General features: G+C 41.6%; 1 protein-coding gene across 1 annotated transcript in view; it reads left to right on the top strand.

Moving 5' to 3' along the window:
* LOC145353303 (cilia- and flagella-associated protein 47-like) overlaps nt 1-14,946 on the top strand; it is a 495,401-nt gene that overhangs the window by 12,019 nt on the left and 468,436 nt on the right. Inside the window, exons 5-8 of the mRNA XM_080203935.1 lie at nt 1,055-1,280; nt 7,314-7,483; nt 10,753-10,886; nt 14,220-14,449. Of these exons, the coding sequence (XP_080060061.1) occupies nt 1,055-1,280; nt 7,314-7,483; nt 10,753-10,886; nt 14,220-14,449 (760 nt within the window). The remainder of the gene's footprint in view (nt 1-1,054; nt 1,281-7,313; nt 7,484-10,752; nt 10,887-14,219; nt 14,450-14,946) is intronic.

Genomic DNA, 14,946 nt, shown 5'->3' with positions numbered 1-14,946 from the left:
CATTTACGCCAAACCTAGTGTCCCCACCCGCTATGATTCCTGCTACTGGTGGGAGAGAAAAATGCCATCCTTATTCGCAATTTAGAGTTATGCTCTTGGAATATGGGTCTTCAATATCTCCCCCTACACATAGTTTACTTTGGACACTTGTATTGTCTGGGCAGAATCTGCTGGTAAGGACTAAGAGGGTTCAATAACTGTCCTGACCTCAGCTGCACAAAGGCCAGGAGACTTTAACTCCTGTTCTTCACCTGTATGATCCTGTGCCTAAATTAGTGGCAAGCAACAGCTGGTCCACAGTCACGAGTAGAACGTTGAGTGATCGGAGGTTATTGTCAAGGACCAAAAAATTAAAATAACAGTTTTGCCTCATTGATGTTATCAGAGCTCAGGCTGCATATTTAAAGAATGACCCACCAGTTTGCTGGAACATGTCTATCTTATCTGCTAAGAGGCAGAAGTGCAATGTGGGACATTAGAGGAAAAGCTTGATGGTTGATTTTAACTATTTTATGCACCATTTCCACTGAACAAACAGGGTTACAATGAACCCAGTAGTTCCAAACCTCTTGCTGCTTTTTTCAGTTCTTTGCAGCACAGCGATTTGAAAATGTTATCCAAATTTTGAATTAGGTTTTCATCTGGCAGTGCATACCTTCACGTTTGCACTGATAAATAAGATATATTTTTGGTAGTATGGTGCATTAATTACTTCATTGACAGCATCAATAATAGTACTGAGACTAGTAGCTAACATTTGACTTCCATAGAGCTGATGGCTTTCTAACTAACTGCAAAGTTATTGAGGAATTGTTGCTTAATGTCTGAGAAGTTTTACAAAATTAATTTAAATACAGTGCAAGATGCTAAACTTGAAAACTGTAAGTTTTTGAAGGGCTGGCCAGTCACAGACTCTCACAGTAGCCCCAGCAGGGCAGGTTAGCAGACACGGGGGTGGGGGGAGTTTCAGTGGAAGTGTAGGCAGGAGTGTTGAAATTTTAAAAAATGTATAGATATTGAAATTTTAACGGTAGACTGTTCTCTCTCCTGCCAGGGTGAAGTTAGAAGATGCTGAAGATGCTGCTCTGAGAATTAAGGCAAACATAGTTCAGCCATTTCTGGAACTTCATGATTTTTCTGGCCAGAAGATTGAATGTATTCAGTTTGGTGCCGCTTATTATGGAACTTCAAAGCGGGATCAAGTTATCTTGTATAACAACAGTCCTGAAGCTGTTAATTGGCTGAGTGTGATGGAAGACAATGCTGTTGGATCTGAAGTGGTAATAGCTCTGGAAAATTTTGTTGCAGTAATATTCTATGACATGAATAGTGTCTGCTTCTTAAGGAATATTTTGGTGAAATATTGACATCTTATTTTATGCTTTGTTCGATCTCACCAATGGTAAATAACTGATATCATGTATGAAATATTGCAATTCTTAAAAAATTAACATCTTGACTTTCTACAGCAAGTTGTTAGGAAGATTGTGCAATGTTGTGGTTCTGATATAGTCAGCAGCTGAGAGAGGCTGACATGTGGTACTGCATCATTAGTGCCATGTGACACTTGCTGCCTTCCAGCAGTGTCTTTCTGCCTTCTTTGCTTCATATTATTATGTTACACCTCAGTTATCACGTTTTGGTTCTAAAGAAAGGTCACAGAGCTGAAGTGTTGGGTGGAATTTTTCCAAAGTTGCAAGCAAACTTGCCACCTTCACAGACGTCTTTTCCTGCCTGATTCAACAGCAATTTCAAAGTGCTGGTGAGGATTGCACAGCCAGCTTTGTTGGGGGGAGCGGGGGGGGGGGGGGGGGTGCCTTAACATGCCCACAAAGCTGGGATTCCATGATTGGGAAGCCCTTTAAAAAGGGCCCTGATGTCAAAGTTAAATTAAAGGCCCCCTCTCCCCACCATGGACATCAGAACCCACTTCATTGGATGAGGGGGCTGCAGAAGGGCAACCCACCCCCATCACACAAAAATCGGGGCATCCCCCATCACTGGCAAACTTCCCATCTGCCTGTACCTTCCCCCACCCCAATGCATACACCCCCTCCATCAACCAGTGGGCTACCCAAACAAGCATAAGGGGAGTCCCATCCTCCAGTATGACTCCCAGAGGGCCCGCCCCGGCAGTGTGCCCTAGCACAGCCCCCAAAACCCAGGCACAACCAACTTGGCATTTCCATTTAGGCAGTTCCAGGGCACTACCTGGCCATGTCCCTCACTATCCAGAGGCTAGATTTGCCTCAGTGCCCCTGGCATAGTCATCATGACTGACTTCTGTTTTTGAAAACCAGTAGTGATTTGTGCTGAAGTGATGTCATGCTGACTGGGTGGGATGATGAGGTGTGGGCAGTTGTTACGGTATCAAGGCTGGTAAGTAGATATTAATGCATTTATATTTATGGAAATCAAGTTCACGCCCAGAAAGGGGAAAATCTCACACTGAGATTTTGCTGGCACAAATCTTCTTTTGGCCCCCTTGCGAGATTTAGTGGTCATAACAGGATTTGCTCATGCAGTGACTGAGCCCGCTAAACTCCACCCATTGACTCTGTTTCTCTCTCCATAGTTATTTCCAGCATTTCTCACTTTTATCTCTCATTTTGAGTCAGTATGACTTTTCATCAGAAATAAAAAAAAGGAAAATGTATTGGGTATTATGGATATTAAGGATATTATGTTGCTTGGAGAGATTGCAACAAAGATGTTGCAAACTTAAAAGCAAAAGACAGAGCCTGGTGTGGGGTGTGGAGGGGAGGGAGGGTTTTTGCACTAAGACAAAAAATATATGGGATATAAAAAAAAGTTAAGGTGGGGGAGAAAGAATACAGTCCAAAGTTAAAGTTTATTTAATAGTATCACAAGTAGGCTTGAATTAACACTGCAACCAAGTTACTGTGAAAAATCCCATAGTTGCCACACTCTGTCGCCTGTCCGGGCATATTGAGGGAGAATTTAACATGACCAGTGCACCTAACCAGCACGTCTTTCGGATTGTGGGAGGAAAACCGGAGCACCCAGAGGAAACTCATGCAGGTACGGGGAGAATGTGCAGACTCTGCACAGACTGTGACTTATCCTGAAACTGAACCTGGTCCCTTGCGCTATGAGGCAGAAGTTCTAACCACTGTGCCACCATGCCAAGTTGTTGAGCTCAGTGTTGAATCCTGAGGGCTGTAACATGCCTAATCAAAAGATGAGATGTTGTTCCTTTGTGTGCATTACTTGGCTATGCTGATTTGCTCAGAACCTGCTTGTTTGTTCTTGCAGTGGTGGTCTGCATATGAAATTGCGAAACTTCAATTATGAAACAATTTGCTTTTCAGCAGCATGACAACCTTTGTTAAATGCCGTCATCATTGCAGATTCAGTTTCACATGTCCAATATTAAAACCATCCAGTTTGTAATCCTAACTAATAATTATCAATAGTAATATTAGTGACTAGTGCACCTGCAATCAGCCTAAACTTTTCTCAAATAATCTTGCAATATATTATGCATGTTATAAATACCCATATCAAAGGGTCACTTCTTATTTAAATAAAAAAAAGAAATACATTTTTTCACATCAGTGTTAGTGTCCATCATACAGAAAGAGATGCTAAGGGGGAAAAATTAGTTTGTACTCACAACTGGACAAACAGAGGATGCAACAAATCATCTCAGGGCCTCAGTGGACAAGTCTAAGGTCCACTGAATATTGAGGTTCAGCCTCATCAACTGGTGAACTGCAGGCAGCTAATAGGCATCTCCAGGCAACCTTTTGGGCTGTTGAATTGGTGCCAGTGACCCATAGGTAAATCCTGAAAGTGACAGAAGTTTGGGTGACTGGGAGGTTGAGGAATTCAAATAAGGTCCAGGAAGAAAGCAGGGGGAGGTGACTGTCACTAGAAAAATGGGTAGCGATTGAGGAGGGCAATAGTTAGCAGAGGTAGGGAGGAATGACAGCAGCTGTTATTGGGGAGCTGTTGATGCCTGTGATTGAGAGAGTGTCCAGTCACTGGGAGTAGGGATTGTGAGGGGGTGCAAGATTGTGAACAGAGTTGAGGTGGGAATAGTGAACAGCAGTGACCTGCTGTTTGAATTGAGAGAGAGAAAGAGCAACCTCTGCTCCTCCCATCTCCCTTGTGTAAATAATTGTCACATCTTGCCTTTCTGCTGGTGATCTACACCAGTCAATTTAAGGGCCATGAATTAGGTCTTTTGTAGACCTTTTTTTTCCTGAGCACCACTGACACAGGTGCTAACTTCCTCAGGGCAAGCAAATATTGCAGATGGAGCCTCAAACAGGTAAGGCATCATTACATATAAAAAAGATTCTAATGCCTGTTTGGGACATAGGCCATGGATGCATATTTTTTGTCTATATCAATATGGCAGGTGATATGCATCAGGTTTGAAATGAATCTATGAGTCTTGCTTGTCATATTGGAGGCTTAGGTGCCCATTAACGCTCAAATATTGAACACTGTGCCATTATGTTTATCAGTCTCTGAATCTATATAAGCATTTGATGTTGTGGCGTATTCAAATACAAGGCAATTTGCTTATTTTGTTAAAATTGCAGATCTTTTGTGTTTAATCAGCCATTATGAATTTTGTAAAAGGCAATTTATTTGACAAAGAAACATCCCTAAATTGTGTTTTCATTTGGTGACTGACATATGGGTAGAATTTCTACTGGGTTGCAATGAATTTTCCAGCATAATTTCTGGAAATCAGCTGAAGCAGTGCAAAAGCTTGATGAAGTTCAAATGTAAACCGTGTCTGCTGCAGAATGAGTTTCTGCAATTGTTTGTCCTGGCTTAAAAAGAACATAAGAACATAAGAAATAGGAGCAGGAGTAGGCCATCTAGCCCCTCGAGCCTGCCCCGCCATTCAATAAGACCATGGCTGATCTGAAGTGGATCAGTTCCACTTACCCGCCTGCTCCCCATAACCCTTAATTCCCTTATCGATCAAAAATCCATCTACCTGTGACTTAAACATATTCAACGAGATAGCCTCCACCACTTCAATGGGCAGAGAATTCCAGAGATTCACTACCCTCTGAGAGAAGAAGTTCCTCCTCAACTTTGTTCTAAACTGACCGCACCCCCCCCGCCCCCTTATTTTGAGGCTGTGCCTTCTAGTTCTGGTTTCTTTTCTAAGTGGAAAGAATCTCTATACGTCTACTCTATCTAGCCCCTTCATTATCTTATATATCTCTATAAGATCACCCCTCAGTCTTCTAACTCCAATGAGTACAGGCCCAATCTACTCAATCTCTCCTCATAAGCTAAAAAGCACTGTGCTGGAAGATTGCACTACCCACAAAAGTGACCATGCTCCCAGATAGAGTTATTGTCATGCTGAATTTCTGCTAATAGTGCCCAATTGTGATCCTTCATAATGGCTCTTAATATTAAAACTTTTTTAGGTGCAAGGTTACTAATTGAGATGTTTTAAAAATTTTACATTAGCTCAGTTGGCTGTACAGCTGGTTCATGATGCAGAACAATGCCAACAGTGCGGGTTCAATTCCCGTGCCAGATGAAGTTATTCATGAAGACCCTGCCTTCTCAACCTTGCCCCTCACCTGAGATGTGGTGATCCTCAGGTTAAATCACCACCAATCAGCTTTCCCCCTCAAAGGGCACAGTAAGAAGTCTCACAACACCAGGTTAAAGTCCAACAGGTTTATTTGAAATCACGAGCTTTCAGAGCGCTGCTCCTTCATCACTCACCTGATGAATGAGCAGTGCTCCAAAAGCTCATGATTCCAAATAAACCTGATGTTGTGAAACTTCTTACTGTGCCTATCCCAGCCCAACGCCTGCATCTCCACATCATGGCCCTCAAAGGGGACAGCAGCCTGTAGTCATTTTGGATTGGGTGTATGGTGAATTTACCTTACCTTTACATGTTGTAAATAATTTACAGAGAAATTGAGCAGTGTGGGTTAAATTAATGTATGATTCTCTTTTTGTAAAAAATCATTTTGTGCGCAGGTGGTAGACTGGACACTGATGAAAATGTTTGATCTTTTTCGTTGGTAATCCCATTTTCAGCTGCATTGATAAATTACACCAGGTTAGCACACAAAAATATGCCACAAATTATTTTTAGTGTAAGGGAAAGGGATAAACAATCAGATCCTAAACCTCTGCTTGCAATTCATGGAAGGCTTTACATGTGTCATTATGCAATTGAGATTGAGTGGATCATCACTGGGAAAAACCCAAGCAATTCTGAGCATAATGTGCAACTAGTTTGACAATTATGTCCAAATCAGAAGCTCTAACGTACCTTTTGTGAAGTGATACCATCTGGAATGAACATGTGAAACTTGATTATGGGTGCAGTTATGTAAATCAAATATTTCAGTTCCCACAAATATGTGTGAGGATGACTTGCAAATGATTTTTGATCATGTCGAAATTTATATGCCTTGTGAATTTCCTGAAATGGTGCATGGTGCCATATCATATTTATACATCGACATGATCTGGTGTAAAGTTTTGTGTGATGAATTACTGACCTGAGCTGGAACATTTTAGTGAAGTGCAAATTTTGATCTTGCTATCACTGTCTTTGTGGAAATAAGGCCAAATATGTTGCAGGGGCCGGGAGGTGGTGATGGTTTTGGAGAGTGGTGTGGCGGGGCGGGGGGAGGTGGGCCACTATCAGATAACTTCTGGAGAGCCACCTCCTCCAATGAATTTGGCCATTTCATAAAGAACACAGAACACAGAACAGGAAACAAGCCCTTCAGCCCTCCAAGCCTGTGCCGCTCATTGGATATTCGTTTGTATCCCTCCATTCATGTTTTGGAAGTTGTGTTCTTTCTGGAATTTTTATTTTCAGTTAACAAAGTAGCAGAGTAAAGTTTGCTGATAAGCTAATTTCTGTTAATTTAAATAAATTAATTTGATGAGGAACAAAAACCATATAAAACGTTTGGTGTCTCTGCTTGTAGGCACAGTGATTAGCACTGCTGCCTCACAGTGCCAGGGACCAGGAATCGATTCTGTGACTGTGTGGAGTTTGCACATTCTCCCCGTGTCTGCGTGGATTTCCTCTGGGTGCTCTGGCTTCCTCCCACAGTCTGAAAGACATGCTCGTTAGGTGCATTGGCCTTCCTAAATTCTCCCTCAATGTACACGAATAGGTGCCAAAATTTGGCAACTGGAGAATTTTCACAGCAACTTAATTGCAGTGAAAATGTGAGCCTCCTTGTGATGTTGATAAATAAATTTTAAACAAAGGTTATTGGTAAAATATGCTTTCCTTAACTTTATTTTTAAACTAATTATCTTTGATTTAGGGTACAGAATTATCCTTGAGTGCTGATGCAATTTTGGCAAATAGAGATGCAGATGCTGCCAGGCCAAGTGCTTATACATCTGCTCTGATTGTGTGTGAACCTTGCCAAGGGATCCTAAATCCATATAATGAAACCGTTGTTACTTTATGCTTCAGTCCAAAGGAAATTAGGTAAGACAAATGGCTGTAAGGAAACATGCATTAATTTATTATAGTATTTATGTTTTTACATTCAATCATGATAATGGATCAATCTACTGTCCAGATGAGAGAACACAAATTGTAATGCCTAAAGATAAACTCAGAATTTGTATCAAAATATCATGCTGTTTCTCTGGAGTACATTTGATTAATGAATTGATATCATTGATCAGATTAAGACCTCGGCACCTTGCTGTCAATCATCTCATCTGCAACGCTAGAAATGTTGGATTGTTATTTATTATAATTTTGAAGGAGCGGAATAAAATGATTTGGGAACAACCACTTGATCTTTTGAGCTGTTTCCCTTATAATTCAACTCACCCAACTGAGTAACTAATAATGGTCAGAATTCTCTGACCTCGTACGCTCTGCTACTGCTGCCAGTGAGAACAGAGAATTTGGTGTGCAGCCAAATCTCCATTCACAACAGCGGGACTGGAGAATCCCAACTCCAGGTGAGATCAGAGATTTCCAGCCAACATCTTGAAATCCTCAAAGATTCTTCATTCCATTACCTTCCCTGGTGAACTATTCCAAATTGTTATCATCCTTTGAGTATAGAAATGTTTTACATTTATGTTTCACTAAACTGCATCCTTTTGTTCCATTGACTTGATTGACCTTAAAGGTGTCAAATATGTAACTATATTGCACAGCAAGTTTGTTGCTCCGTGTTTACAATATGCATCTCACATCTCACCTGTTGAATCAGCAGGATACAAAACCAGTTGCTGTTAAAAAAGGCAAGAGGAACTTTGCAGGAATCAGTCAATCAGTTAGCAAGAATAGCAGCCAGGTCCAGCAAGTGAGGGAAGAATGTCACACTGTCATCATGGAGATATAGAGCAGGAGGAACAGATTGCTTGTGGTCAATGGCCAGTGACTCTGGAAGATTGTGGTGCACATTTCATTGGAGGAAAGTGTAGGAACCAGCAGGACAACTCTGCAATACAGCAAGAGGCCCAGTAACCTTTTTAGACTAGCTGTGGTAAGCTATCAGTTTGGCCTGACCCTCCTTGCAGTTTCTGTGGGGCTCTTTTATTCATTGCTGACACAGTTCCAGATGAGACAGAGATGAAAGTTGGATAAAATAATGATGCTTGGATGGACTCCAGTAATCAACTGCAAACTCCTGAAACAGCAAAGTTCTAATCTAAAAAGAAGAATGTTGGACAAACATTACGCTTGCTTGGAACCACTGATGACCTGAGACAGTTAATAGGTTTTGACAATGCAATAATGAAGAAATGGCCATATATTTCCAAGTTAGGATAGTGTGCTGCAATGTATTTTACAGAAGGGGGGGGCGCTGCTGTACACCTGTAGTGGAGAGCGTGAATGTTGATGGTGAAGGATGGGCTGCTTTGTTTTGGATGGTGTCAAGCTTCTTGAGTGTTGTTGGAGCTGCACTCAATCTGTTAAATGTGGAGTAATCCATCACGCTCCTTATTTGTAGATATTGGACAGGTTTTGGGAAGTAGGAGGTGAGTTACTTGCCTCAGAATTTCCAACCTCTGACATGCTTTTGTAGCCACTGTATTAATGTGGTTGTTCCAGTTCAGTTTCTGGTCAGTGGTGGCCCCCAGGATTCAGCTATGCTAATGCTGATGAAGGTCAAGGGGAGATGGTTAAATTCTCTTTTGTTGGAAATGGTTATTGCCTAGCATTTGTGTGTCACAACGGATTAATCCTGAACCAGCTATAGAAGAGGGATTACTCATTAGCTGCATACCTGTAGGGGGAGGTAATGGAGGAGGTTGGCTGTTGACTAGCTGATATCCTACTTCTATGATGGCATTTAAAGGCAGCCAGCACCTCTTAAAGGGAAGATGCTGCAGATAACAAGGAAGCACTTTTTTCAAAATTTAGGATGGCAGAATTCTCTAATGAGCAAGATTGGGGAAACTAGGCCTGTATTTTCTATATGTTTGAAGAATGAGAGTTGATCTCATTGAAACTTATAAACTTATTGCAGGGCCTGACAGATTGGATGCGGATAGGATGCTTCCCTTGGCTGGTCAGTCTAGAATCAAGGGACATTGTCTCAGAATAAGGCACAGGCCATTTAGGACTGAGAGGAGGAGGGATTTCTTCACTCACAGGGTGACAAATCTTTGAAATTCTCTGTCACAGAGGGCTGTGGAAGCTCAACCATTATGCATGTTGACAGAAATTGCTACGATACTGGATACTAATGGCATCAAGAAATATGGGGATAATGGGTTAAACTAACATGGAGGTAAATGATCTGTTTGAATGGCAGAGCAGGCTCAAGGGACCAAATGGTCCATTTCTGCTCCTTATTTCTTATGTTCTTCCAATTTGACTCCTGCAGTTGGCGAAGATTCCGCCTAATTGTTCTTTTTGAGACAAATGACTGGGCTTCTGTGGGAACTTTGGAAAACTCTGGTGGGACTTCTAAGGATGTTCTGAGACCTTTACCATAGTATGAAGTGTGAACAGCATTAAGGAAGCAATATTTCATATTCATTGCCTCAGTGGTGAAATTACAGAGAGGACTATTTAGTCATTGTACAACCTGCCCGATTTTCATTAAATTGATTGCAATGGAATGAAAAGCGGGCGAGTTCTACTCAGATGAGTGCACCATATCTGTAGACTTAAACCCTGATGTGGGTATGCCGGCGTTGGACTGGCGTAAACACAGTAAAAAGTCTGACAACACCAGGTTTTAGTCCAACCTATTTATTTGATAATATTGTATATTATTGAGTATATTTGATAATATTGAGTATATTATCAAATAAATAGGTTGGACTAAAACCTGGTGTTGTCAGACTTTTTACTGACTTAAACCCTAGCAGTGATGATAAAAATTTACCCCTCAGAGAATCATAGAATCCCTACAGCGCAGAAGGAGGCCATTTGACCCATCAAGCCTGCACCAACAACAATCCCACCCAGGCCCTTTTCCCGTAACCCCACATATTTAACTCGCTAATCCTCCTGACACTAAGAGGCAAATTAGCATTGTCGATCAACCTAACCAGCACATCTTTGGTGTGTCTAAGAAAACCGGAACACCCTGGAGCAAACCCACACAGACATGGGGAGAACATGATCACACAGACGGTGACCTGAGGCTGGAATCGAACCTGGGTCCCTGGTGCTGTGAGGTAGCAGTGCTGACCACTATGCCACCTTGCTACTGTTTTGATTGCTTGTTTGATTTTAATGCCTGACAAACTGAAAAGGATTTTGTTTTTTTGTTACAGCCGTGCCAAATTTCATGAAACAAAGGATCAAATACTGGATTACAGAGAATATGCCCTTTATGTGAGATTTGAGGCTGTGGGCAGCTGCAATGGCTTTCTGCAGAAATCATCCACTGGCAACTATGAAAGAAAAGGTACTCAAAAATTTGAAATGCATAATGTTGATTGGATCAGAATTGCAAACCAATGGGGCATGATGTTATTATTTGAAAGCATTCAGGCATTCATGTGCCAGCACTGCCCAGCAAGCACTATATTTAGTCTTTGTTTTCCACAGCTGCAACTCACCTGGCAATGGTAGCTAACGAGATGAAGTTTTCACCTCAGGGATGGAAATTTTGATCTTGGGGGCAGGAAACAGAGGCAGTGACTGGTACTATTTATTGCAGCTCCCCTGCTGAGAAAGCAGCCTGACCTGGAATTTTAACGGGAGCGCCCACTTACATATCACAGAGACAGATTTGCTGTCCATTTAAAAGTGGCAGTCAGCCTCTTCAAGCTGCAGGGTCAGTCACTGGCCTTACAGCTTCAGAGGAGCATCTAGCTGCAGTAAAAGGTAAGTAACTGAGAGGATACATCAACACTTAGCAAAAACTTTAACCAGAAACATACTAAAAGCTACCACGCACCCATCAGTGTTGCTGGGGGGAGGACGTGGTGGTGACGGGAGACTCCATCTGCAGGGTCTTTGTCTGCATCCCACGAGGGCAGGCAAAGCCTGTAGGCCCAGACTGGTACTCATCGCCAGATAGTAAACCTGTGCCCTCCCGAATGGGAAACCCGAGTTACCTTTAAATCCCTGCTTTAAAAGAATCTTAACAAATTTAATTGCTTGCCAGCCTTGTGGAGTCTGTCTGGGTCCTGAACATGCGTCAGCCAAGATGGCTGATTATTATTGTTATTATAATATTAATGTTATTATAAGGTTTTCTGTGCCCATCTGCCTCCGTTCCCAATGTCAGTGGGGCTCGAAAATTCAAATGTGAGTACATTGTAAAGACCCAGGTATTTAGGCATCATTGTCGTTTCACTGTGGGTTCATAAAGAACACTGGTGTTTAATGTTTCTTTCAAATTGTTTTGTGTGGGCTTTGCTAGCTGAACTAGCATTTATTACCCATCCTTAATTGCTGTGGATTTGGAGTAATGATGTGGGTATGCCGGCGTTGGACTGGCGTAAACACAGTAAAAAGTCTGACAACACCAGGTTTTAGTCCAACCTATTTATTTGATAATATACTCACAAGCTTTCGGGGTTAGTCCCTTCGTCAGGTGAATGGAGAGTTCTGGCCTCAGACAGAGCATATAAAGCACAGACAGTTTAGAGATTACTGATTAGAATGCGAATCCTTACACCTAACCTGCTGTTCAAGACCTGAAGTGGCTGATAATGTGAGTGGAAGGAGCACTGATCACAGTTTAAAGAGATGTGTATTGTCTCCAGACAGTACAGTAAGTGAGGTTTTGCAAACCCAGGCAAGTCACGGGGGTTACAGATAGTGCGACATGAACCCAAGATCCCTGTTGAGACCGTCCTCATGTGTGCGGAACTTGGCTATCAGTCTCTGTTCAGCGACTCTGCGCTGTCGCTGTCTCTGTTCAGCGCAGAGTCGCTGAACAGAGACTGATAGCCAAGTTCCGCACACATGAGGGCGGTCTCAACAGGGATCTTGGGTTCATGTCGCACTATCTGTAACCCCCGTGACTTGCCTGGGTTTGCAAAACCTCACTTACTGTACTGTCTGGAGACAATACACATCTCTTTAAACTGTGATCAGTGCTCCTTCCACTCACATTATCAGCCACTTCAGGTCTTGAACAGCAGGTTAGGTGTAAGGATTCGCATTCTAATCAGTAATCTCTAAACTGTCTGTGCTTTATATGCTCTGTCTGAGGCCAGAACTCTCCATTCACCTGACGAAGGGACTAACCCCGAAAGCTTGTGAGTATATTATCAAATAAATAGGTTGGACTAAAACCTGGTGTTGTCAGACTTTTTACTGGATTTGGAGTAAGTCAGAGCAAGTAAGGGGAGCAGATTTCCTCCCATCAAGGGCATTAGTAAACACCAGATGAGGGGCAGAATTCTCCTGTTACGGACTATGCAAAGGTCCGTTGACCTTGGGCAGGATTTTCTGGCCTCAAGGCGAGCACGGCCAGAAAATCCTGCCCAAGATTTTTTTATAATGGCAATCAATAATGGTTACATGCTTATCACCAGACTTTTAATTCCGGATCTTTTTATCCAATTCAAATTTCACCATCAACTGTTGTGAGATTTGAATCTGGGTTCCCAGAGCATTACCCTGGGTCTCTGGATTACTTGTCCAGTGACTACACTGCTGCCTCCCTGAGGAGCGACGTACAGTACTGAACTTGTTTTCAGTAAAGAAGATTAAAGGGAATGTCATCAAGGTCTTTAAACTGCTGAGGTATAGGTGATGTCAGTATAATCAGATTATGTGCTTTAATCTGTGCTATAGGCCTAGAGGGTTAAGGTTTAAAATGAATTTGTCTTAAACAAGCTTAGGTATTTGACAATATATCAGAGTAGTGGGGAATCTGAAAATGACTGCCAATCAAAGAGTTGGATAATTATCTGGCTTGAAGTGTAATGGATAGACTTTAGGTCATACTGAGCAATTTGGCCACTATTTTTAAGGATCACCAAATAAATATTTTGATTAAACACAGAGTATTTTTTAGACTTCAGTAGATTTTTTATTATTACAGTGGCAACAAACCAATTTCACCTTTATCGTCAGACTTTTAATTTCAGGTCTTTTATCCAATTCAGATTTCTCAATCGATATTTACAGTTCTCAAGTTTTGAGAGTAGGATCTTCAGAACACCATCAATATTGCAGATCCTTCTTTCAAATCATATAAATAATATGTGGGAGATCAAATGCTAAGCCAAACACTATATTACTACTGGGAATGTTCTGGTACAAAAAGAAACTAGAAATTATGGAGGGAGTGAATCGCAGCCTTACCAATGCAATACCATATTTTCTCTTGACTTTGACAGCTCTCCAATGCTACCTTCACTGAAAGCTGTGAGAAACTATTGATTATGGCTCTGCCCATTAAAATCAAGGGTTATCACAATTTTCCTAGATCACAGCAATTTTCGCACTGCTGTTACTTAGACTAAATTATAGTGAGTGGAATCTTTTGCTCTTGCTGGTGGCAAGCTTGGAGGTGGGAAGAGCATGTACTTAGGTGGGATAGTGGCATGCCAAAGCCCCCTTCACCTTGTGCCGGTGTGGGGGGACTGGACATTGGAAAGTTGGGGGGAATCCACAGAGAGCCACCCCCTGCCCTTGTTGTCAATCTCTCTGGGCCCCTTTTCCTATGACCTCCATCATCTAGATCAAAATATTTTAAGTTCTCAATTCTGATCTATAGGTTTTAGATGAATCTACATGGAAGATTTTGCTCACTGTTCCAATTCTCTCTTTGTAGATCAGCAGCAAGTTGAATTAACGCTCACTGGAACTGGGTTTCCTGTCAATTTAAACATCACTCCAGCACCAAAATTTAATTTCAAAGAATGTGTTCTTGGTGAAAAAATGTATGTTAGGACTACTCTTCGGAATGACACACCATTGCTTCCACTCTCATTTCAGTTCCCTAAGATAGCGCATTTTTGGGTCATTCCTGCAAAAGGCGTACTTAAACCTGGACAATCAAAGGTAAATAAATATTTTTGAAACACAATGTACACCACTCATTTGCATTATTTTATAAATATTTAGATTTGGGAGAAAAATTCTATTTGCTTTGAGTTCAACTATATGAGTTAACAAATAACACATGCCAGATTCTCTTAATATGGAGAATCATGTTAAGAGTGGAGTGGTGACTTGAATGATTATCGCTTATTATGCCGCACATTTTTTTTAAAAAAGTGGGTTGTGGATGGAAATCCACCTCAGATATTGGAAGATGATATGGTATGATCGATTGATGGTGTGGTGTGAAATGAGTACAGAGCAACATTGTCCCAATTCTATTAGATGAAAACCTATCACGCATTTAGCATTCAATTATTAATTGTTTGGCAAACACTCTCAGAAATGATAAAGACAGATTTTCGAATCTGTTTTACTAGCTGTCCTTGGGCAGAATGGAAATACGAGATTGGAAAAACGAGAGTGAAACCTGTTAATCCCCCAGCATTGTTAGATTC

This window comes from Carcharhinus amblyrhynchos, chromosome 15 (genome assembly GCF_965287045.1).
Source record: "Carcharhinus amblyrhynchos chromosome 15, sCarAmb.v2.hapA, whole genome shotgun sequence".
In the NCBI taxonomy this organism is placed as follows: domain Eukaryota; kingdom Metazoa; phylum Chordata; class Chondrichthyes; order Carcharhiniformes; family Carcharhinidae; genus Carcharhinus; species Carcharhinus amblyrhynchos.
This window is presented reverse-complemented; position numbering and strand designations above follow the sequence as displayed.